At 46.4% G+C, this 23,585-nt stretch overlaps 1 protein-coding gene across 1 annotated transcript in view; it reads right to left on the bottom strand.

Annotated features, from left to right (window-relative positions):
* CSTPP1 (centriolar satellite-associated tubulin polyglutamylase complex regulator 1) overlaps window positions 1–23,585 on the bottom strand; it is a 198,211-nt gene that overhangs the window by 136,774 nt on the left and 37,852 nt on the right. Inside the window, exon 2 of the mRNA XM_068261540.1 lies at window positions 2,672–2,774. Within this exon, the coding sequence (XP_068117641.1) occupies window positions 2,672–2,774 (103 nt within the window). The remainder of the gene's footprint in view (window positions 1–2,671; window positions 2,775–23,585) is intronic.

The raw sequence follows: 23,585 nt of genomic DNA, 5'->3' as shown, positions 1-23,585 counted from the left end.
GCACGTCTACACGTACGTTTTGTCGTGCAACTTTTTCAAATTGCTTGTTAATCGCTAGATACAGAATACCGCTGTTGGGGCTTTAGAGAGAGATCTGTCGGCTGCCCCCACACCGCAGGCCGATTCCAGATCAATTTCACCATGAAATCTCTCGGGAATCGGCCTTGTGAACCCACGCCCATTACCGCTCCCCCAGTGTATATATGTACCCCCTGTATATGCACCACCCAGATATACACGCCGCCAGGAGGTAAACCGCTAATGGAAGAGCGGCAGATTGGGAAGACGGATGGGCACCGCAACACAGGACAGGTAATATATAAATGCACACGCGGGGGGTACGTTTATACTAGGCCTGAACGATTTTAGGAAAAAATTGAATTGAGCGATTTTTGTCTGAAATTGCGATTTCGATTCAACTCACGATTTCCTTCAAATCAAGCTTTGCTCCCCCTCTTTGCCCATCTGTTCCCCCTCTGTCCCCTTGTCTCTCTTTGTGCCCCCTTTGCCTCTTTATGCCTCTTATGGGTCTCTCTCTTGCCCCCTTTGTGACATTTTTCCCGCTCTGTTTCTCTTTGTGCCCCCTCTGTCTCTCTCTCTCTGTGCCCACTCTGTCTCTCTGTGCCTCCTATATCAGTTCTGGACATAGCGACATTGGAAGAAAGAGGCGCCCTGGTTGGATAAAAGCTTCTAAAAACAGTTTAAAAACAAAAAGGTGAGGTGTCTTACCTCAATGACGAAATCTTTGTAATAAACAAAAGATTTTTAATTTAGCACAGGCAACGCGTTTCGCGGGTCTGAGCCCGCTTCCTCAGGCCAATCAAAGTGCCAAATGACAAGTGTCGATCAGCATAGGGAGCCTCTTTCTTCCAATGTGCATAGTATACCCCCGTACACAGCCTGTACGAGGGGTGGTAACAGAATATCCGTGGTTACCACCACAGTAGCCATCTGTTTCCTTTTTCGTCAAGAGAGCGACCATATCGAGGTCCATTGGGGACCACACCGAGTGGAGTCGGGTTAATAATCTCCACCTGCTTCTTGCGGTCGGTTGCCCTGTGCAACCCACCTTTGTGAGTAGTATTTCACTTTATTATTCTTTAACATTAACTACTGACATATTGCACTACTGGGCTCCCGTTTTTGTTTCCTGTACCTTTTTCCACAGGGTGCCAAGACACCCCCACAACATTTTTCTGGAAATAGCGAGTCCAGCGATGCCAGTCTATCCGCTTCGCCTCCTGCAGGCTCTAATGCATGGAATACTTCCTGTATGTCATGTGGACGTACAGGAACCTGGAGTTTTGCCAAGCACAAGAGAGACGGCAGACGGCGATAGAGGACAGACAGTGTTGGACTCATGCAGAAGGTATGTCCATCGCTGCTGATGCTGCGGGCCGCACGCGCCGGCACTTTGGGGAAGTTTGAAGCCAATTCTTCAAACTTCCCCATGTGGAAGTGACATGATCGCGATAATTGACGATTCCGAAATTGTGATCTTAGTGATCACTATTTCGGTTTAAATTCGATTTATCTTTCAGGCCTAATTTATACACTGGGGAAACAGCGGCTGGGATTTTGTCACGTTCATCCCAACATCACTCACTGTGACTGCCGCGCACCTGATCGGCCACAACGGCCCAACATCTTGCAGCAGGTCCGATTGATACATGTGACCAATTTCATCCCAAAATTGGTTGCATCGTAAATCAGGCATGCACGTTTTCATCCAATTCGATAATCATTTTTTAGTAGGATGGTCGATCGGCCCCCATGTTGAGAGATGTATGGCCACCTTTTCCTAGTCTGGGTGCCAGAAGGATTGTGGGAAGTATTATTTATTTAGCTACAGTAACAAGATTATCTCAGCATGCAAATTACAAAAAGCTTCCTATTTTGGATAAGAGAAGGAGATTACGATCAGAAGGTAATTGAAAAGTTTACACAGTGGTGTGTAAGCCTGTTGTGTAGGTGATGTTTGCTGTGGATGTACAGCAAGCTGTGCCAGCAGGGACTGCTCTAAAAGATAAGCAACAGCATAATAACTTTTATTTAAAACAATTACCTTGTTACGGCTGATACAAACCCTGCAATAAATCTGCAATGTGTCTACTTCCTGCTTTCAAGGAAGCAGACATATTGTTAATATGTTATGTTTACCAATTAGCTGCTCTGCTAAAGCAGCCAGCTGACACAGCTGAGAGATCAAATTACGCTGGTGATGAGTCACTGATGAGGGGGAATCAGACAGGCTAAACTCTCTAAATACATACAGGGTGCATTGCTCCATGTTTTCCATCTGTACTGTGCAAGAGTTCAGGTCTACTTTAATAAGATACTAATCATTCATTTATTTTGCATGATAATGACAGTCAAGTCCTGTGCTGTACGATCCTATCTGCTGCTGAATATAGCGGGTCAGGGGAACCCTCCTCCTCTGGGACAAACCAAACTAGAGGGAGGTTGCTGAGGGCTCATAGGATTGTGCTCAGGTAATCTCATTGTAGAGCAGTGCTTTCATCTATCCTGACCTTCTGATAAACACACCCCCATTGGGTAACTCTGGGGAGGGAACTCTCGATAAACCCACCCCCATTGGGTAACTCTGGGGAGGGAACTCTCACACAGGACACAATCCTTAGAATTACACACTGGATGATAGAATACTCACTACTGTGAGAAGAACTTGGCCACATCACCCTGCTCGATGTCATCTTTGTGCTCTAGAAGTTGGGTGACGGCATCTTCCATATATGTCAGAACGTGTCTCTGTGCTGTGCAGGAGACAGAAGAGATACACCATCAATAGGTAGCCGAGATCAGCACACCCTGCAGCTAGTTCACTATCAGTACAGGCACAGAGTAATATCTTATACTGTACACACTGGAGGTAGCAGAGATCAGCACACACTGCAGCTAGTTCACTATCAGTACAGGCACAGAGTAACATCTTATACTATACACACTGGAGGTAGCAGAGATCAGCACACACTGCAACTAGTTTACTATCAGTACAGGCATAGAGTAACATCTTATACTGTACACACAGGAGGTAGCAGAGATCAGCACACACTACAGCTACTTTACTTTTAACACAGGCACAGAGTAACATCTTATACTGTACACACTGGAGGTAGCAGAGATCAGCACACACTGCAACTAGTTTACTATCAGTACAGGCACAGAGTAACATCCTATACTGTACACACAGGAGGTAGCAGAGATCAGCACACACTACAGCTAGTTTACTATTAACACAGGCACAGAGTAACATCTTATACTGTACATACTGGAGGTAGCAGAGATCAGCACACACTGCAGCTAGTTTACTATCAATACAGGCACAGTGTAACACCTTATACTGTTCACACTGGAGGTAGCAGAGATCAGCACACACTGCAGCTAGTTTACGATCAGTACAGGTACAGAGTAACAGCTTATACTGTACATACTGGAGGCAGCAGAGATCAGCACACACTGCAGCTAGTTTACTGTCAGTACAGGCACAGAGTAGCAGCCTATACTGTACATACTGGAGTTATCATGTCTGTATTTTAAAATAATGAGGGTAATATAAATATTTGAAGTAAGCTGCATTATTGTTATTGTGCATACACAAAGTGGTACTGGTAACCTCTTCTGCAGTGTTGTACATCGTACATTTGGACAACCTGATCTCATTGATCAACCAGGGCCTCATTTAAGTACAAGTAACCCAACACTTTAGAGCCCAGCTCCAGAAAAAAATGTTTTCCAAGATCTGTGCAGTAGCCTTGTTTTAATCGGGATAGAAATATGTGGTCAGGAGCCCCCCACAGACTGCCTGCGCTACAGGCTGCAGCCTTATCAGAAAGCTTCGGTCTGTGCCTTCCCCCCTTGCAGTCTGAACAGCAGAATGATGCACTACAGGCCGCCCCACCCACAAAGCCAGAAACTGGTTGTTGCTCCACCGTATCTGGTCATGTGATCAAAATGTTAAGACGAGATAGTTGCAAACAAAGCGTTAAGATGATGATTACTCTAATTACTAAGCTATTTTAAGATCTGTGCCTGATGAGGGGCTTCCCTCAGGACCACCCTGTAGATTACGCAGCTTCTGTTACCTGTTATTTTTGTCACAGTATAACAGACTGTGTTTATACTTGTGCCCCCCCCCCCCTTCCTGTGCAGTCAGTGGTCTGCCCTGTACCACCTGCACCGAAAACCAATGCCAAGTATCAATTACCGAGCGAGATGACCTACATATTCTCCTGACCTCCAGCCCTCCCCATGCTGCTACAGATTACAGGAGAGAGCCAATTCCCTCGCAGCCAGACCGGCCGATAAATCACCTGCAGCCACTTAGAGGAAGGAATAACATTTACATTCTGTCTTCTGAGCTCTCGTGTTCTGTAAGGCTTCAGTAATGCTGTGTTAATGGCGTTAACCCCATACCTTGTATTACAGGCAAGGAAGCATTAAATTGGAAACAAAACTTACTGGATGTGATAAAACCGACATCAAACGCGTCAGTCGGTGTGCAGGAGTGATATATAGGATTACTCAGAACACTGTATGGCCAAAACAGTGGCGTAGTGGTTAGCACTCCCGCCTTGCAGCGCTGGGGCCCCGGTTCAAATCCCACCAGGGCACTATCTGCATCTGAGTTTGTATGTTCTCCCCGTGTCTATGTGGGTTTCCTCCGGGCACTCCAGTTTCCTCACACATCCCAAAAACATACAGATAAGTTAATTGCCTTCCTTCTAAATTGGCCCTAGCCTAGACTATGATACATACACTAAACGAGACATACATGGATGTATGACTATGGTAGGCACTAGATTGTGAGCCCCTCTGAGGGACAGTTAGTGACAAGACAATACAGGTAGGCCCCGGTTAATGAACGAGATAGGGACTGTAGGTTCGTTCTTAACTTTAATCTGTACTTAAAGGGGAACTGAAGTAAGAGGTATACGGAGGCTGCCATATTTATTTCCTTTTAAACAATACCAGTTGCCTGGCAGCCCTGCTGGTCTATTTCTCTTCAGTAGTATCTGAATAACACCAGAAACAAGCATGCAGCTAGTCTTGTCAGATCTGACTTTAAAGTCTGAAACACCTGATCTACTGCATGCTTGTTCAGGGGCTATGGCTAATAGTATTAGGGGCAGAGGATCAGCAGGGCTGCCAGGCAACTGGTATTGATTAAAAGGAAATAAACATGGCAGCCTCCATATACCTCTCAATTCAGTTCCCCTTTAAAGAGACACTGAAGCGAAAAAAAAAATATTGTATTATGATTTGTATGTGTAGTACAGCTAAGAAATAAAACATTAAGATCAGATACATCAGTCTAATTGTTTCCAGTACAGGAAGATTTAAGAAACTCCAGTTGTTATCTCTATACAAAAAAGCCATTAAGCTCTACGACTTTCAAAGTCGTGGAGAGGGCTGTCTTCTGACTTTTATTATCTCAACTGTAAGTGAACAGTTTTCTTTTTATCTGCCAGAGGAGAGGTCATTAGTTCACAGACTGCTCTGAAAGAATCATTTTGAATGCTGAGTGTTGTGTAATCTGCACATATTAGAGAATGATGCAATGTTAGAAAAAACACTATATACCTGAAAATAAAAATATGAGAATATTTTCTTTGCTGCTAATCTTCTAGTAATTATTCATAGTACACAACCAATTCATTATATCATATATTTTTTTTCGCTTCAGTGTCTCTTTAAGTCAGAACATTGTGCCATCTCTGTCCCCTGTGTCTCCAGTGTCCCCCCAAGTTTAAAAGCCATTTTTATTTTGAATTTTTTTAAATCGATTCTCTCAAAAACTACAAGTCCAATTTGAATTATTTTTTTTGAGGACTTGTTCCCATGGAAACGCATGCTGTTCGTATCGGCGGGTCGTTCGTAAGTCAGGCATTCATAAGACGGGGACTACCTGTATACTCTGTACAGTGCTGCGGAAGATGTCGACGCTATATAAATAATAATAACTTGCCCGGCATCAAGATCTTTTTATGTGGTGACGCAGTACGGCCACGCTCTTGCTCCAAGAGGAGCGCGGTCGCGATCAGAAATCCGACATGCTCTCGTCAGATTTCATTTGGTGGGTACGGGAGTGAAAATGGTGGTACGGAGGGCGTGAGGGGCCTCTACTGGATCCAGAAGCTTCCTTCTTCTTAGGTAAGTGTCCGGTTTTTGACCTGAGGTTCACCTTGTGTGCACTTTAAGGACACCTGAAGTGAGAGGGATATGGAGGCTGCCATATTTACCATATTTATTTTTCAACAATACCAGTTGCCTGGCAGCCCTGCCGGTCTATTTGGCTGCAGTAGTGTCTGAATCACATCAGAAACAAGCATGCAGCTAATCCTGTTAGATCTGACATCTGATCTGCTGCATGCTTGTTCAGGGGCTATGGCTCAGAGTATTAGAGGCAGAGGATCAGCAGGATAGCCAGGTAACTGGTATTGCTTAAAAGAAAATATCCCTCTCACCTCAGGTGTCCTTTAAGGTGATACTGAAGTGTAAAAAAAAAATCCGATACGTACCTCTGGATCCTATTGAGCCTTCCTTGTTCCCGTCCAGTCCACTCAGTCTTTTGCCGCCTCCCTGGGTGTTTCCTGCCCCCGCAATATTGCCAGAAAGCCGAGTTGTGCTTCATCGTGCATGCGCGGCCTGGACAGGTGCGCTCCCCTGTCTCACTCCCACGCCTGGCAGCGTTCTGCGATTGCGCAGCACTTCTGTGCAGACTCAGAACGCTCCCATGGATGGGAGCGTGCATGGCCGGGTCGCGCATGCGTGACGAAACGCGACTCGGCCAGGCTTACGTTCTGAATGACAAGTGACAGGAGACACCCAGAGAGACGGCAAGAGACTGAGCGGCCTCAAGGGAGCTTAAGGAAGCCCCAGGCAAGTATAGAACCTGAGCTGTCTTTCATTTCAGGTAAAGGATACCCGAGGTGACATGTCATGATAAGATAGACGTGTATGTACAGTGCCTAGCACACAAATAACTAGGCTGTGTTCCTTTTTTTATTTCTCTGCCTGAAAGAGTTAAATATCAGGTATGTAAGTGGCTGACTCAGTCCTGACTTAGACAGGAAGTGACTACAGTGTGACCCTCCCTGATAAGAAATTCCAACTATAAAACACTTTCCTAGCAGAAAATGGCTCCTGAGAGCAGGAAAGAGATAAAAAGGTTAAATAGTTCATACATTTTAGCTATGGCATACTTCAATGAACGTGTCATTGAGCAAAAACAGTAAACCAGTTAAAACTTAAAAAGAAGATTTAAACATAAAATAAAACTGTGGAATAACTTAAAAAGTAATTTTTAAGAGAAGGAAGATAGATACAATCGTTTATTTCATTGGTTTATTTTCACCTCGGGTGTCCTTTAAGGGCTCTTTTCACTTGCTGAGTGTCAGTATTTAATAAAAACACCGAAATGAAAAATGCAAACACAGGAAACAGCACAGAAACGCACGTCAGAAAATTCATGACTTTCTGCACAGACACATATGCTCCCAGCCTTTAGGGCAGAACATCTTCACAAAACTGCAAAGCTGTAAACACATACGCTTGGTTTACGCAAGCCTACAAAGTTTGTCACTGACCAGACAGATCTGTTTTTCTAACCTGTCTCGTCGCCCAAGATTCCCCCCCCCCCACCCCCGGTGGATGACTGGCATCAATATTAGATTTTTTTTGTACTAAAATCCTGGCCGCGGGCGCAGCTGCGCGACAAGAACTGGAGGCCGGAAGAATTTGTTAACCGCATTTATCTGCCGAGGATGCTCGTTAAGTTAGTTTCCATGGAAACCAATGCACTGGTAATCTGCCTAATTATCAGTTGCGAAGATCTTGAAAGATATGTATAGTTTGGAAAGGCTGTACAAGCAGATCAGGGCTGAATAAAACCCGAGGTATGCGCTGAAATATATTCTGACTGTTTCTAGGTAGAAAGATGCCTCTGCTGCGCTGTCTGCAGAACTCAGATAAGCGTTAAAGAGAAACTGTAACCAAGGATTTAACTTCATCCCAGTCAGTAGCTGATACCCCCTTTCCCATGAGAAGTCTTTTCCTTTTCACAAACGGATCATCAGGGGGCTCTGTATGGCTGATTTTGTGGTAAAACCCCTCCCACAGAGTGATGTCAGGACCATGGTGAACCTCATTGCATTGTGGAAATAACAGCTGTTTCCAACTGCCAAAAAAGCAAGCAGCATCTCCTTCCACCAACATCACCTGCCAGCAGTAAAAATGTCACCATGTGAAAAATGTCAGAATGTAAATCAGGGAGAGGAAAGATTTTACAATGGGCAAACACTGACTAAGGCCCAGTGCACACCAAAACCGCTAGCAGATCGTCAAAACGCTAGCGGTTTTGGGAGCAGAGAGCAGATATTTGGCCGGGTGCACACCAAGCGGATTTTGTATGCGATCCACCAGCCGCATCAGCCAGTGAAAACGCTTGTTATTGTATTGTATTTCAATGTGTGGTGCACACCGGCGGTTTGAGGTTTTTTAGCAAACCGCAAACGCGCAGCAGGAGGCGCAATTGCGGCTTGGCAAAAACCTCAGACCGCTGGTGTGCACCATCCCATTGCAATACATTAGCCAAGCATTTTTCCAGGCGGATGCGGCCGGCGGATCGCTCCAAAAACCGCTCGGTGTGCACTGGGCCTAACTCATTTATTTCCTCTTTAATGGCCCATACACACCGGCTACAACTGTTGCTGGAAACACATGGCGCGCACATGTTGCGGCGACAGGTCCCCCGTGTGTATGAGGCGCGCGCAAGCAACTGTTGCTAATCAGAGCTGTCGCCAGGCGATTGACTTGTTCAATCACGGGCAGCTGTTGCAGGAACCGTCCCTAGTCTCAAGTCGGAGCGGTCGTGTGTATGCTAGTCTCTAGCAACTCTTGCGAGTCCGACAGTTCATTGAACCTGCGACAGAAGTTGCTGAGCAACAGTTTCCGCTATGTTGCAGACAGGTTGTTGCCGCGTGTATACAATCGTCGCTTGTATACAACTGTCGTTGCTGGAGACTTTCAACTGTTGCTTGTCTCCATGCAATTGCAGACATCCGTGCCTCGTGTGTATGTAGCTTAAGTCGTCAGCAGATCGTTCACACTTCAAAACGGCTCATTGGGACGTATTTATGGAGCAGGCTGAACTATCTGTGTAGGACCAAAAGTTTCATCAGCATAAATGACAGCCGGAGAGGAGAAGACAGGCTCTGATCTTTGCTGGAAACCCCAGACAGCATTTAGCGTATTTTTCGGCATATAAGACGCACTTTTTCTCCCCTGAAAATGACAGAAAGTCACTGCGTCTTATATGCCAAATACAGGGAGTCCCCAACTTGCAACACCTGCCAATACGAACGCCGACCCAGCGCCACGTCAGGGATTCCATGTACTGTCCCCTGTGTGTCCCCCACTCCTCCATCCTCCTGTGCTCCCAATGAATAAATTGAAATCAGTGGTAGCAATCAGAGATCTCTTCTGTCTCTCACGGTTTCTCTAGTGCTGGCTTCTGTTGATGATGCGATAAACAGAAGCCGGCACTAGAGGAGCTGTGAGGGAGAGAAGAGGTCTCTGATTGCTGCTGGATTAGGTGAGCCGTGCTGCCGCTGATTTCTATTTATCCATTGGGAGCGGAGGAGGATGGGGAGGTGTGGGACACACGGGGGAGTGCAAGAGGCATGGGGGGGGGGGGGGGGGGACAAAAGCAGACACATGGGGCAGCAAAGAAGGATACAGGAGCACAGAAGGGCACATATGGGGGAGCAAAGGAGGACAGAGGAGGACACATGGGGGAGCAAAGAAGGACATGGGGACAAAAGGGGACACGGTGCAGCAAAGGAGGACATGGGGACATATGGTGCAGCAAAGGAGGACAGAATGGGACACATGGTGCTGCAAAGTAGGACACAGGGACAGAAGGGGACACATGGTGCTGCAAAAGAGGACACAGGGACAGAAGATGACACATGGGGAAGCAAAGGAGGGCGCAGGAGGACATGTGGTGCAGCAAAGGAGGACAGAAGGGGACACATGGTGCTGCAAAGTAGGACACAGGGACAGAAGGGAACACATGGTGCTGCAAAAGAGGACACGAGGACAGAAGATGACACATGGGGAAGCAAAGGAGGGCGCAGGAGGACAGAAGAGGACATGTGGTGCAGCAAAGGAGGACATGGGTACAGAAGGGGACACATGGTGCTGCAAAAGAGGACATGGGGACAGAAGGGGACACATGGGGAAGCAAAGGAGGACAGAAGGGGACACATTGAGCAGGAAAGAAGGACACAGGGGACACATGGGGAAGCAAAGGAAGACACAGGGGGACAGAAGGGGACACATGGGGAAGCAAAGGAGGACACCGGGGGGACAGATGGGGACACCAGGAAGCAAAGTAGGACACAGGAGGAAATACGGGGGACATAGAAGGACACAATAACTGGAAATTGGGGGAGAACATCTACAAGACGTTCCTGGACCATGGACGCACCAGGTTTAGTAGAGTTTTTCCTAACCTAGGTGCGTGTTATATGCTGAAAAATACAGTATTTCAGATGTCTTAAAGTACCAGTTCAGCCTTCACATTTTTAAATGCATATGTTCGTAAATTTGCACTAATTTGCAAAGTTTTGTAGATTGCACGTCTGCATACATTCTGCCGCAGTGCCTGCAGCTCCCCAGATAGTCATTTGCTGTTGATAAGACTGAGCAAAGACGACAGAGAGCAAGGCGAGAGCGCTAACCACTACGCCACGTACTGGTACTGCAGTCCGTATAATATGGGCACACACAAGGCCATGGAGTCGCTGGATAGATTTACATCCTGGGGAAGGCTCCTGGCCTTGAGCCGTGTCTTTCCTGTGAAATCCAATCCTTGGCCTACACACAGCTCGGGTGCTCACAGAGAGGGGAAGAGCCGCCTCAGGGCTGTGATTAACCTCCTCACATTCCCTGCTGCCCGTCCTCCATCTCCTGACAGCCAAGTACCTGATATATTATTTGAGGAAGTGAAGATTAGTCTTGCCTCGGCCTTCACACCCTGGGAATGGCAGAGGAGAGGCGCGATCAAAGGGAAGCTGAGCTCAGCCAAGGCCACTGCTCATTAGGCAAGAGCGGACTCAGGCCCATTGATGAAGGGGAGGGGGCACATGCTGACATACCCACAGCATGAGAGGGCATCCAATCGTTTATGAAGACTGCAGGTGACAATCTCACATTTGTGGGTCCTCAGTAATCAACGATTGAGCATTGCCAAGCCGACAGACTAAAATAATTTTGGTCACTATTACCATCGTGTCATAACCACGGCCGGAAGCTTCTGTGCAAAAATGTCCCCGCCCCGAATAAACACAAATGCTTGGTCAGATTTCAGGCAGGGCCGCAAAGGCCATGGCCTAGGGCTATAGGAAAGCAAGGGGCGGGGTGTGGGCAGCTGTTAACCTGCTGAACATTCGCAGCAGTTGGGTGAGCGCTCCAGTGGCTATTACTGATGCTGGCTGTGCTGCACTTATTAGCAGCCAGTGCCGACACTGCTTCAGGGCTGGTTCACACTGGAGCGCTTTTTAGCACTTTGCTGATCACCAGCGACAATTTGCAGTGTGGTCACACACACACCTTTGGGCAAACCTAGGTGTCACAAACACCCTTTCTTAGACCACTTTTATAACAATTTTTCTCTCCGTTTTCTATAAAGCAATCCATACACTAAAGCCCGGTACACACTTTAAATTATGATTGGCCAATCGCTGACCAATTTTACCACCTCCCTGTAGTATTAGAGTCAACAGATAGTGGCGTCAATTCACCAAGCACTACCGCATTCGGTAATGCAGAAAACAGCGGATTTTACTGAACACTTAGGAAAGTGTCAATTCATATAGGCCGTTACCGCATGAAAAGCTGAAATTACTGAGCAGTGAGGTAAATTACCGACTTGTGCAGAAAATACCTCAACACATGTCAGTAAATGTAAATTCACCAAGGTTACAGCATGCGGTAAAGCCCTGGATGATTACCGGCAGTTCTCCTCTGTTGGAATCAGTGCGGCACTCACAGAAGCAGAGCGGATTCCCTATGACTGACAGGAGCAGAAGCCTATAGGAACAGCCCCTGTCCCCTGCAAGTCCAGATGATGCATTTTGATAGGACCCGCAGGCTTCTCTGGCGGGTCCTGCTTTCCTACCCCCCAGGCAGTTAGCAGAGAGAGATGGAATGAAACAGGTTTCCCCCGCAACCCTTCGGCAGTTTAATCTCTTAGGTTCCTGTTTGAAGATGCAGAGTAGCTAGTGGGGAAATCACCTAAGCAGGACATGTGTAATATCTCCTGAAAGTTCATCTAAGCTGTGGCAAAGACATAAAATGTTAAGAAAGACTAATAAACAGATTCAGAATGAGCAGAGGCAGTATAACAAAACATGCACATCTAAAGGGAAGTCAGGATGCGTCTTATATTGTAATGCTGTCTCTGCATGGAGAACAGATGTAACAACACAGAGACAGCTCACACTATTCTGCTGTGACCGGCAACTCGGCTTCTGGAAATTACCAAACTTCTACCGTACCTGTGAAAACATTGGTGAATTAGCGCCCAATAGTCTAAAATACTGAATGCTGTATTTTCCCAACTTGTTTTTTGTTTATCGAACAGCCTTGATGAATTGACGCCATTGAATACTATGAGCAGATTGTTTAGGTAAACCCTATATTACATGAAGGTGGTGAAATTGGTCAGTGATTGGCCAATCATAATTGATAGTGAGTACCAGGCTTAACAACCTTTTTGATTGATGACTGATAGCCCCCGACGGCCGAACAGCTTTGTACTGCATCGATCAGCACAAAGCCATCAAGCGGCAGATCAATCAGGCTTCAAGCACGTTTCTGCTGACATCTGATTATAATGGAAACCCACAAGGCAGTAAAGCCGTCACTGATGCCCAATCAATCTCCCATCATGGAGGTGTAATGTGTTTGATCAGGTGACTAATGCACAGCTGGGTTATAATTTGTTTGCTTGAACAGGCGACTGGTGTGCAGTTGGGTTATCAGGCAGACAGCTGATGCCATACACAGAAGGTGTGTGTGATGTATGTGTGTGTGTGTGTGTGTGTGTGGTGTGGTGTGGTGTGGTGTGGTGTGGTGTGTGTGTGTGTGTGTGTGTCTGTGTGTGATGTGTGTGTGTGTGTGGTGTGGTGTGGTGTGTGTGTGTGTGGTGTGGTGTGGTGTGGTGTGGTGTGGTGTGTGTGTGTGTGTGTGTGTGTGTGTGTGTGTGTCTGTGTGGTGTGGTGTGTGTGTGTGTGTGGTGTGGTGTGGTGTGGTGTGGTGTGGTGTGGTGTGGTGTGGTGTGGTGTGGTGTGGTGTGGTGTGGTGTGTGTGTGTGTGTGTGTGTGTGTGTGTGTGTGTGTGTGTGTGTGTGTGTGTGTGTGTGGTGTGGTGGTGTGTGTGTGTGTGTGTGTGTCTGTGTGTGTGTGGTGTGGTGTGTGTGTGTGTGTGTGTGTCTGTGTGTCTGTGTGTGTGTGTGTGTGTCTGGGTGTGTGGTGTGTGTGTGTGTGTGGAGGGGAGGGTGCCCTGCTAGCTTTTCCTAGGAGGAGTACCTGGCAAGGCATCCGGCTGATCTTATCTAGGATCAAAGGCAGAATATAGTGCAGTCATACAGCACCCTGGTGAGCAAAAATTCAGGACAAAAAGAAAGCAATCTGCTGAAATCTGATCTAATGCTGGATACAAAGCAGTGTGCAGTGTTGAAGGCTCACCTGTGAGGCTGGCGCCAATCATGGCCTACTCTGGTGTCCAACGCCACGGCAAGCGTCTGTTCCGCGTGACGCTGCCGCATGTAGCGACATTGCTACTTGCACCATTGTCACGTTGGGCGCTTTGCTGTGATGCCGGACACTGGAGTAGGCCAGGATTTGTGATGGCGTGACAGGTGAGCTCTAAACACTGCACATGGGGCTGGAGGGGGTGGGGGGGCACTTATACATATATATAGGAGGTGGGCTAAAGGCTGCGCAGTCGCACTTGCGGCAAAGCGTACAGCGCAGCCGCGGATCAAGGCGGCGGCCATCTTAGTGGTGGAATGGATGCGTCCCATTCGGTGGGGTCGGGCAAAGCCCTGGGGGAACCGAAAGCTCTAGATTGACGGCGGAAGGGAGCGGAGGACGAGCAGGGCGTCCTCCGTGGATTCTGATAATAAAAAGGTAAAGTGTCATTTTAGTAATTTTGGCCTCGGAAGTCCTTTAAGGGCTCATTTCCACGGGCAGTTGAGCTGTGTGCTCAGCAAGCAGTTACCAGGCAGCAGCAGCAAGCAGTTGCCAGGCAGTAGTGACCAGTTACCAGGCAGTAGTGACCAGTTACTAGGCAGTAGTGACCAGTTACCAGGCAGTAGTGAGCAGTAGTGAGAGTTTGAGAGGCTTTTCACTGCCTATCAAATGCTCGTAGAAAAGGGGCCTAAGGCCTGGAACTCACTACAAAGCGCTATCGCTAATCGCAATCGCTAGCACTTGTACTGAGCGTTTTGTAAGTGATTTAAAGGGACTCTGACCTGTAAATAAATACAAAATCGGAACTTACCTGGGGCTTTCTCCACCCCATCGTAGGTCAGGAGGTCCCTCAGCGTCCCTCTGGCTCCTCTCCCAGGGCCTGGCCAGAAATGGCTCCCAGCGACACTGGGACCGAGTTTCGGGCTCCTTCTTCCGCAAAGATGACGTCAGTCGTCACCACGCCGGCCGCCTCGCGTTATCACGGCGGCCGGTGTGACAGTGCTACGCATGCACGGTTTAATCGCGCATGCGCAGTACTGTCACGCCGGCCGCCGTGATGACGCGAGGCGGCCGGCGTGGTGACGACTGACGTCATCTTTGCGGAAGAAGGAGCCCGACACTCGCCGTGGAGCCATTTCTGAGCAGGGCCTGCAAGAGGAGCCAGAGGGACGCCGAGGGACCTCCCGACCTACGATGGGGTGGAGAAAGCCCCAGTTAAGTTCCGATTTTGTATTAATTTACTGCTCGAAGTCCCTTTAATGAACGTTTTCTAGTGATTTTGGTAGCGATTTTAAAAAGTGTAAGTGTTTTGCCAGCGATTTGTGATAAGCGTTTTTAATTCTGATTGGTCCTTTCAATTAATTTTTTAAATTTTTTTACAGTGTGCAGTAATGTAAAAACGCTAGCAATATCGCTCTGTATAGCGATTCATGAGAAATTACGCCAGTGTTTATATACTTTGCATTGCAAAACGCTAACGCAAAGGCTCAAAAATGCTGCATGTCTTGCGTTTGTGATTTTGATAATCGCAATCACGCCAGTGGAATTTGGCCCATCCATTAACATGAGCTGAGCGTTTAGGGAAATCGCTAGCATTTTGAATCACTCCCTAAACGCTCAAAAAAAATTGCTCTAGTGGGTTCCAGCCCTGACACTGAACAGCTGACATGGCCAATGCAGTCGCTGAATGAGAGCACTGCCAGTCATTGGCTGCAGACACACACAGCAGCTGATCTCTGATGATTCAGCTCCAGCTTCTCTGATTGAATCACTCAATAAATTCCTCTTGTAGTGTTAGAAGTATCCCTGCTATGGCAGCGCTGCCTTTTCCCACAACCTGCGCGGGATCCATTTCCCTCTCCTGATCGCGGGTTCCATGGGAGGTCGGGGCACAGGCTGGTGACACATCGCGTGTGGAATGCACGGCTGTCACACACATGCTGCTGGCACCCTCGCTGACACAGGACTATTTTAGAAACACACAAGACCAGGAGATAAACGGCCTAAACCGGGCATACAAACCCAGCTGAGGTAAGCAGGACATGGCTGGGGGTCTCTGCTGACCCCGGATGTGCTAAAACACTCACCAAGGCTGCTCACTACAGGACCTCATCACAGGAGATGATGTGCAATACAGTATAAACTTGTTATAATAAACTCAGGTATAGTAACCTACCTCTCCAGGTCCCGGCCAATCTCCATTATAAGTCTATGGGAGCAGCGCCTGGTATAGTAAACTCTGGTATAACAAAACTTCGGTTAGGCTGCTTCCACACAGGGACGTTACAGGCGCACGTTAGTGCAGCCTGTAACGCTTCCCAACTCACAGCAATACAAAGTCAATGGGGCTGTTCACACTGCCCACGTTGCGTTACATGTAACGCTGCACAAAGAACGTGCTCTCTTCAGGCTAGTGCTGTAAGTCCTGCCCGCGGAGCTATCGGATCCACTCACAGGAAGCGAGTGGCTGCCTCTCTATTCAGTGATGGCTGCAATGAGCCCTGGATACTGCACCAGCAATACATCCAGCCTGGCTAGGCAGCCCCAAGGTATACCAATGTAGTCCACCAATTGTGCAAGTGCTTGTACTATACCTCCAATGGGAAGACAGAGTTTCTCCTTTGCAGGGCATGCTGGGCTATTTCCAGGACAATTTCTGATATAGTAAAACACTTTTCCTGGTCCCTTGGAGTTTACTACAATGAGATTACAGTGGAATGCGAAAGTTTGGGCAACCTTGTTAATGTTTTTCCTGTATAAATCGTTGGTTGTTATCATAAAAAATGTCAGTTAAATATATCATATAGGAGACACACACAGATATTTAAGAGGTGAAATGAAGTTTATCGGACTTACAGAAAGTGTGCAAAAATTGTTTAAACAAAATTAGGCAGGTGCATAAATTTGGGCACCACAAAGAAATGAAATCAATATTTAGTAGATCTTCCTTTTGCAGAAATTACAGCCGCTAAACGCTTCCTGTAGGTTCCAATGAGAGTCTGGATTCTGGTGGAAGGTATTTTGGACCATTCCTCTTTACAAAACCTCTCTAGTTCATTCAGGTTTGATGGTTTCTGAGCACGGGCAGCTCTGTTTAACTCACACCACAGATTTTCATTTATATTCAGGTCTGGGGACTGAGATGGCCATTCCAGAACACTGTACTTGTTCCTCTGCATGAATGCCTAAGGCCCTGTTCTGACTATGCAAGTTCCTAGCCGTTTTTCCAGAACGCGTACGGGCAGACTTTGCGCATAGAAACGGCTACCAATGTTTTCTAATGGCCTCGTTCACATGTATGCGTATGAGACGCATACGTTTCTCATCCACATTGCTGCACGCAGTTCTGTGCTTCACGCACAGAAACGGCCACAATGAAAGTCTATGGACGCGTATCAAAAACGAGTACTATTGCGTTTTAGCATACGTTTCCCTCTGCGTTTCCCATTGTTTCCTGTGCGACGCATTTCTTTTCAACATGCAAAAATGCAATAGAAAATGCAAGAAAAACGCATATAAATGCATGCGTTTTTCAACCTGAATTTTCTTTGCTTTTCTATGCGTTCTGCAAACGCTGACAGTATGAACATGGCCTTAGTGGATTTTGAGCAGTGTTTAGGGGCGTTGTCTTGTTGAAAGATCCAACCCCGGCACAGCTTCAGCTTTGTCACTGATTCCCGGACATTGGTCTCCAAAATCTGCTGATACTGAGTGGATTCCAGTCAACTTTGACAAATTTCCCAGTCCCTGCACTGGCCACACAGCCCCACAGCATGATGGAACCACCACCATATTTTACTGTAGGTAGCAGGTGTTTTTCTTGGAATGCTGTGGTGTTTTTCCTCCATGCACAACACCCCTTGTTATGCCCAAATAACTCAATTTTAGTTTCATCAGTCCACAGCACCTTATTTCAAAATGAAGCTGGTTTGTCCAAATGTGCTTTAGAATACCTCAAGCGGCTCTGTTTGTGCTGTGGGCAGAGAAAAGTCTTCATCAGTCTCGCATACAGCATCTCCTTGTGTAAAGTGCGCCGAATTGTTGAACGATGCACAGTGACTCCGTCTGTAGCAAGAGGATGTTGTAGGTCTTTGGTGCTGGTCTGTGGGTTGACTGACTGTTCTCACATTTGTCGCTTCTGTTTATCCAAGATTTTTCTTGGTCTGCCACTTCGTGCCTTAACTTGAACTGAGCCTGTGGGTTTCCATTTCCTCAATATGTTCCTAACTGTGGAAACAGACAGCTGAAATCTCTGAGACCGCTTTCTGCATCCTTCCCCTAAACCATGATGGTGAACAATCTTTGTCTTCAGGTCATTTGAGAGTTGTTTTGAGAGCCCATGTTGCTACACTTCAGAGAAAATAAAAAAAAAGAGGAGGGAAACTTACAACTGACCCCCTTAAATACTCTTTCGCATAATTGGATTCACCTGTGTATGTAGGTCAGGGGTCACTGAGCTTACCAAGCCAATTTGAGTTCCAATAATTAGTTCTAAAGGTTTTGGAATCAATAAAATGGCCTTCAAACAGAATCCAGACTCTCATTGGAACCTACAGGAAGCATTTAGAACTTTAGATGGTGTAATTTCTGCAGAGGGATGATCTACTAAATATTGATTTCATTTCTTTTTGTGGTGCCCAAATGTAGGCACCTGCCTAATTTTATTTAAACAATTATTGCACACTTTCTGTAAATCCAATAAACTTCAATTCACTTCTCAATGATCATTGTGTGTCTCCTATATGATATATTTAACTGATATTTTTTTTGTATCAAGCAACAATTTATACAGGAAAATCATGACGATTAACAAGGTTGCCCAAACTTTTGCATCCCATTGTATACTGTACAACAACAACAAACTACATTTGTAAAGCACTTTTCTTCCATAGGACTCAAAGCGCATAAACATGGCTCAAACCAGTATTTGGTTGACTGGTAAATTTTTCAAACGACCTTTTTTCAACAAAGAAAATTTAAATACAGTACCTTGTTTTAGGTTCACTATAGCCTCATACACACGCCAGATAATCCTTGGCAGAGACGGTCCTTTTGAGTCATCTCAGACTAGAATCAAGGAAGATGCCCTGTGATGTTGTCTAGCAGTCTACCATGGCAAATCTTGTGAACGAGTGCATTGCCCATCTTTCTTCCAAACACTGCGGGCTGCTGCTTGCTCCTTTACTGCCCGTCACCCCCCATCCCCACAGAACAGCCCAAACTATAGTCAAACAGCATGTCTGTGCAGTGCTTGTTCTCAAAACTGTCACCATGATGAACAATTCATGATCGTGAACAGGGTTGTGGAGTCGGTACAAAGATCATCAGAGTCCAAGTACAACTTTTCAGTTTATGAATTCACTGACTCCGCCTTCGACTCCAGGTACGCAAAACTGCTCCGCCTCCTTGACTCCGACTCCACAGCCCTGATCGTGATGGGAGACAGTAATCTGAGTACAATTCCTTTAGGCCTGGTACACACCATGCAATTTTCACTTTAGATCGTATTTCTGATTGAGAAAGTGATCGAATTGGGGAAGAAAGTATACATAGTTACATAGTTACATAGTTATTTTGGTTGAAAAAAGACATACGTCCATCGAGTTCAACCAGTATAAAGTACAACAACAGCCTGCTTCCTCACATATCCCTGTTGATCCAGAGGAAGGCGAAAAAACCCTTACAAGGCATGGTCCAATTAGCCCCCAAAGGGAAAAATTCCTTCCCGACTCCAGATGGCAATCAGATAAAATCCCTGGATCAACATCATTAGGCAATTCCTAGTAATTGTAGCCATGGATGTCATGGATCAGCGTACTGATTTCCAGCGACTGATCCCAAGCTCAAAATTGATCTCTTTCTTGATTGGAAGCAGTTCGGACATGCTGGAAAAAAAACAATTGATCGAAATACTGGCTATCTTTCAGGTGTGTATATTCTTTCGGTTCATTTTCAATCGATAGCCAATAGGAAAAATGTTGAAAAAAAACATTTCTTTTGTTACAGCTGATACACATCCTACAATACATCTGCAGTGTGTCTACTTCCTGCTTTCATGGAAGCAGACATATTGTTAACATCCTGTGCTTTCCAATTAGCCTCTCTGCTCTGGCAGTCAGCTGACACAGCTGAGGGATCAAATTACACCTTGTGATTAGTCGCATATACAAGGTGCATTTCTCTAGGTTTCCCTTCTGTCCTGTGCAAGAATTCAGGTCCACTTCAAGAACCAATGTTTATTTATTACTCTAAAAAGTGCGGCAACGCATTTCGTGGGTCAACAGCCCGCTTCCTCAGGCAACTATAAAAAGAGCTACTCTCCAGAAGATAAGAAACCATACTACTGGAAAAATATTTATACAAAACACAAAGTAGACAACACGTTTCACAGGTAGTAGCCCACTTCCTCAGGTCAATACACAGTGCCTTGCAGTAAGGCCCCATTCACACTTGCGTTTTGGCAAGTAAACGGACCGGATCCTGACCTGATCCTGACCAGAACCGTACGGTTCCGATCCGGATCCGATCCGGATCCGGTCTGTTTGCATCAGGCATGCATCAGGCTGCCATCCGGATCCGTGGGCAAAAAATAGCGAAATCTAAGAAAAAAATGTTGGGGTCAGCAGAAGGTGCACCTGGTGCACCTGTAGAATCAGGTTCCTCCGCTGTAGGCCTCACCTCCACCTCCGACATTCTGCCAAACAGCTCCAGCACGTCTGTCACTGCTGCTCCACTCCAGACATGCTTGGCCCATGTGTCCCCATCCGAAATGGCCGCTTGGATACGCATAGAAAGTGGGGTAGAACGTCAGATTTTTGTAGGCAGTGTGTTCTGTGCCTTCCGTTTCCCATTGGTTTCTGTGTTCCGGATGGTGCTGTCAGGCTCAGGTCAGGCTCCGGTCAGGATGCGTGGGCCGGAGATCCGGACACAAAAAATAGCGCATGTTGGAAAAGAGTCCGGAATCCGGATCCGATCCGGTACGTACGGAACGGAAGCGTGTGAACGTCTGCATAGACTTTACATTGCTATGCGGAACGTACGTTCCGTTTGTACAGTATGCGGTCCGGATCAGATCTGGAAAATCCGGATAGCGAATGCTAATGTGAACCGGGCCTAAAGTAAACAGGGTATGTGCACCTCTGATAGCCAATCAGTTGGCTTTGCGTCTGCATCGATAACCGGTGCCATTCGGACGGCACGTTGCAGTCTACCGCAGCATGCATCAGAAACCCCATAGCCGTGCTTTGGAAACGGACGCGGCGTCCTGGTGAAAAGCGGCCCTAACACGGCGTTAGCTGCATGTGCTAAAAAGTTCCTTCCCTGGGGATGTCGGCTTCATCTCCAGTGTAATCAGTCCAGCAGATCTCCTGGGAAAAGGACATCCCTATCTGTGAATGTCATCAGCGCTTCTTTCACATCGAGTTATAATTAGATGACAAGGCCTTCTAGGGCCCCCTGTGCGTCCCGAGCAACCCTCGTGGGAGCGCCCTGTAATGTGGGTGATCTGATGTATTGCATAAGGGAATATGTTTTGCCGGGTGGCAGCAATGCTGCTCATCACATGAACATGAGACATGCCCTCAACGCTGCAGTGACAATGATCCTCTGTCTCCATATAGCCCTCAATTCTTCCACTTGTTATGTGAAGCCGCAGAAGCAGCAGACAGACAGGCGAAAGGGGGGGGGGGGGGGGGGGTACGGAACCCATTGCACACAGCTACGGCAGACCCTCGGAATACAGCCTGCGTCCCACATACACACACCTGCTCTGTGTTTGAAATCAAAAACCTCTCTGAGATAAAAGCCTTTAGCATTATGGAACAACCTCAAAGCCTCCCCCATTACTGATGATCTTAGGTGATAATCCCCATGAGGTATCACACGCTATAAACCAGCTATACTGACTTTAACTGTTGCCCACTGTCAATAAGGCAGACCTGAACTCAGAACTTCCTCTCTGCTTTAAAAAATAAGCAACAGCATAATAATCTTTAAAGAAAAAATATTTGTTACAGCTGATACAAATCCTGCAATAAATCTGCTGTGTGTCTGCTTCCTGCTTTCATGAAAGAAGACATAGGGTTAACATTGTGTTTACAAATTAGCTGCTCTGCCAAGGCAGAGGAAATTCCTGAGCTGACACAACTGAGAGATCAAATTCCAGTGGTGATTAGTCTCAGATGAGGGGGAATTAGACAGGCTAAACTCTCTAATTACACACAGGGTGCATTTCTCTGTGTTTTCTTTCTGTCCTGTACAAGAGTTCAGGTCCACGTACACATCGCAAGATAAAATTGTGCAAAACAACTGTTCCATGACCAAAAACAAAAGATAGAGGAACTGTAGTGATAACATAATGAATAAAATGGCTTTTGTTATTGTCCTAACCTATAAAACCCCCGTGTCTCTGCGTCCCCTCCTGTGTGTCGGTGCTTCTGCGCTACTGCGCATGCACGGCACACTTGCAGCAGTTAAAGCACAGACGAGGCCAGGGGGGCAGGCATATGCGCGCAGCAGTGTTTGCACAAGCACGGCACGCTCGGCTACTGAGGGAGAGAGGCAGTGCGGAGGGGGGGGGGGGGTAGGTGGCCAGAGCCTAACACCAGTTTTTAAACGGGCCTTAGGCCTAGTTAATTTATAGATTTAATTAGTCAGTGTTTGCCCATTGTAAAATCTCTCCTCACCCCTGATTTACATTCTGTAGTTTATTACGGGCGGCCACATCTTTAGTTCTGTCAGGTGCCACTCTGCAGAATGTTTGGTTACTAAGAGTTCGTTAGCCAGTACCAAACATACCTGGACTCCCAGAGGAGGAGAATTCCGTATAGCTAATCAGCCTGGGCAAAGCATCACTGGGAGGGCCGGGCTACATACCAATACACAGCATTATATAGATTTGGGAAGGGTTTCTAATGCTGAAATGACTATATAAAAGTGGGTGACTTGAATAATTTACTGCATCCTACTAAATGTCACTACAGGGCCTCTTTAAAGCGGATCCAAGATGAAAAACTAACTTAAAGCAGTATCGTCACCATAAAAATCAAATGTCAACAGCAACTGGTCTGAGTGTATTAAGTGATGAAGATGCTAAGCCTGCATTCAAAACTTTTTCTGCTTTTATGATTTGGAGTTATCACATACTTAAGGAACACTGGCCCTTTAGTAGTCGTGCCAAAGAATTGCATGCTGGGGGTTCTTTTTATCTATAATCTATTCCTCCTCTTCCCTTTATTTCCCTGCCAGCTTCTTATCTGAAACCTAATCCCCTACTCACTTGTATTTACAAGCAAGGCTGAGGTGACTCAGTGATTGGAGGAGACAAGAAAAAAAGTAAAGGGCAGAAATGATATCACGAGTTAGCCTTAACTGTGGGCAAAAGACATGGCCCCCACCAGGAACAGAATTCTCGTCATTTACTATATAACATTCACTGAAATCAAAACGTGGACAGAATAATACATGTGTTATGTAAGTAGATCAAGTATTTATCTACTTATATATGTGTATTTTTTTCCTGGCATAGCATGGCTGATCCTACTGCTTTAAACAAGTAACTTGTCTGTATATCTTATCTAAAGTTTAGATAGCTTACACAGCAAATCTAGCTGCAAACAGCTTCAACAGTTTATGATTATTTATTCCTGTAATACAATGACAGCAGCAATGTTCTGCTTGTCATCATCATACAGGCAAGCTACTCTGTATCTCCCTCCCCCTCCCTCCCCCTTAGCCTGTGAAAACTTCACTCCTCTCTCCTCCTCTTTCCTCCCCTCTGCCTCTGAAATATCAGGCTAGTAAACCTCC

Source organism: Hyperolius riggenbachi, chromosome 11 (assembly GCF_040937935.1).
Source record: "Hyperolius riggenbachi isolate aHypRig1 chromosome 11, aHypRig1.pri, whole genome shotgun sequence".
Lineage (NCBI taxonomy): Eukaryota > Metazoa > Chordata > Amphibia > Anura > Hyperoliidae > Hyperolius > Hyperolius riggenbachi.
The sequence above is the reverse complement of the archived record's forward strand: the minus strand, read 5'-3'. Positions and strand labels throughout refer to the sequence as shown.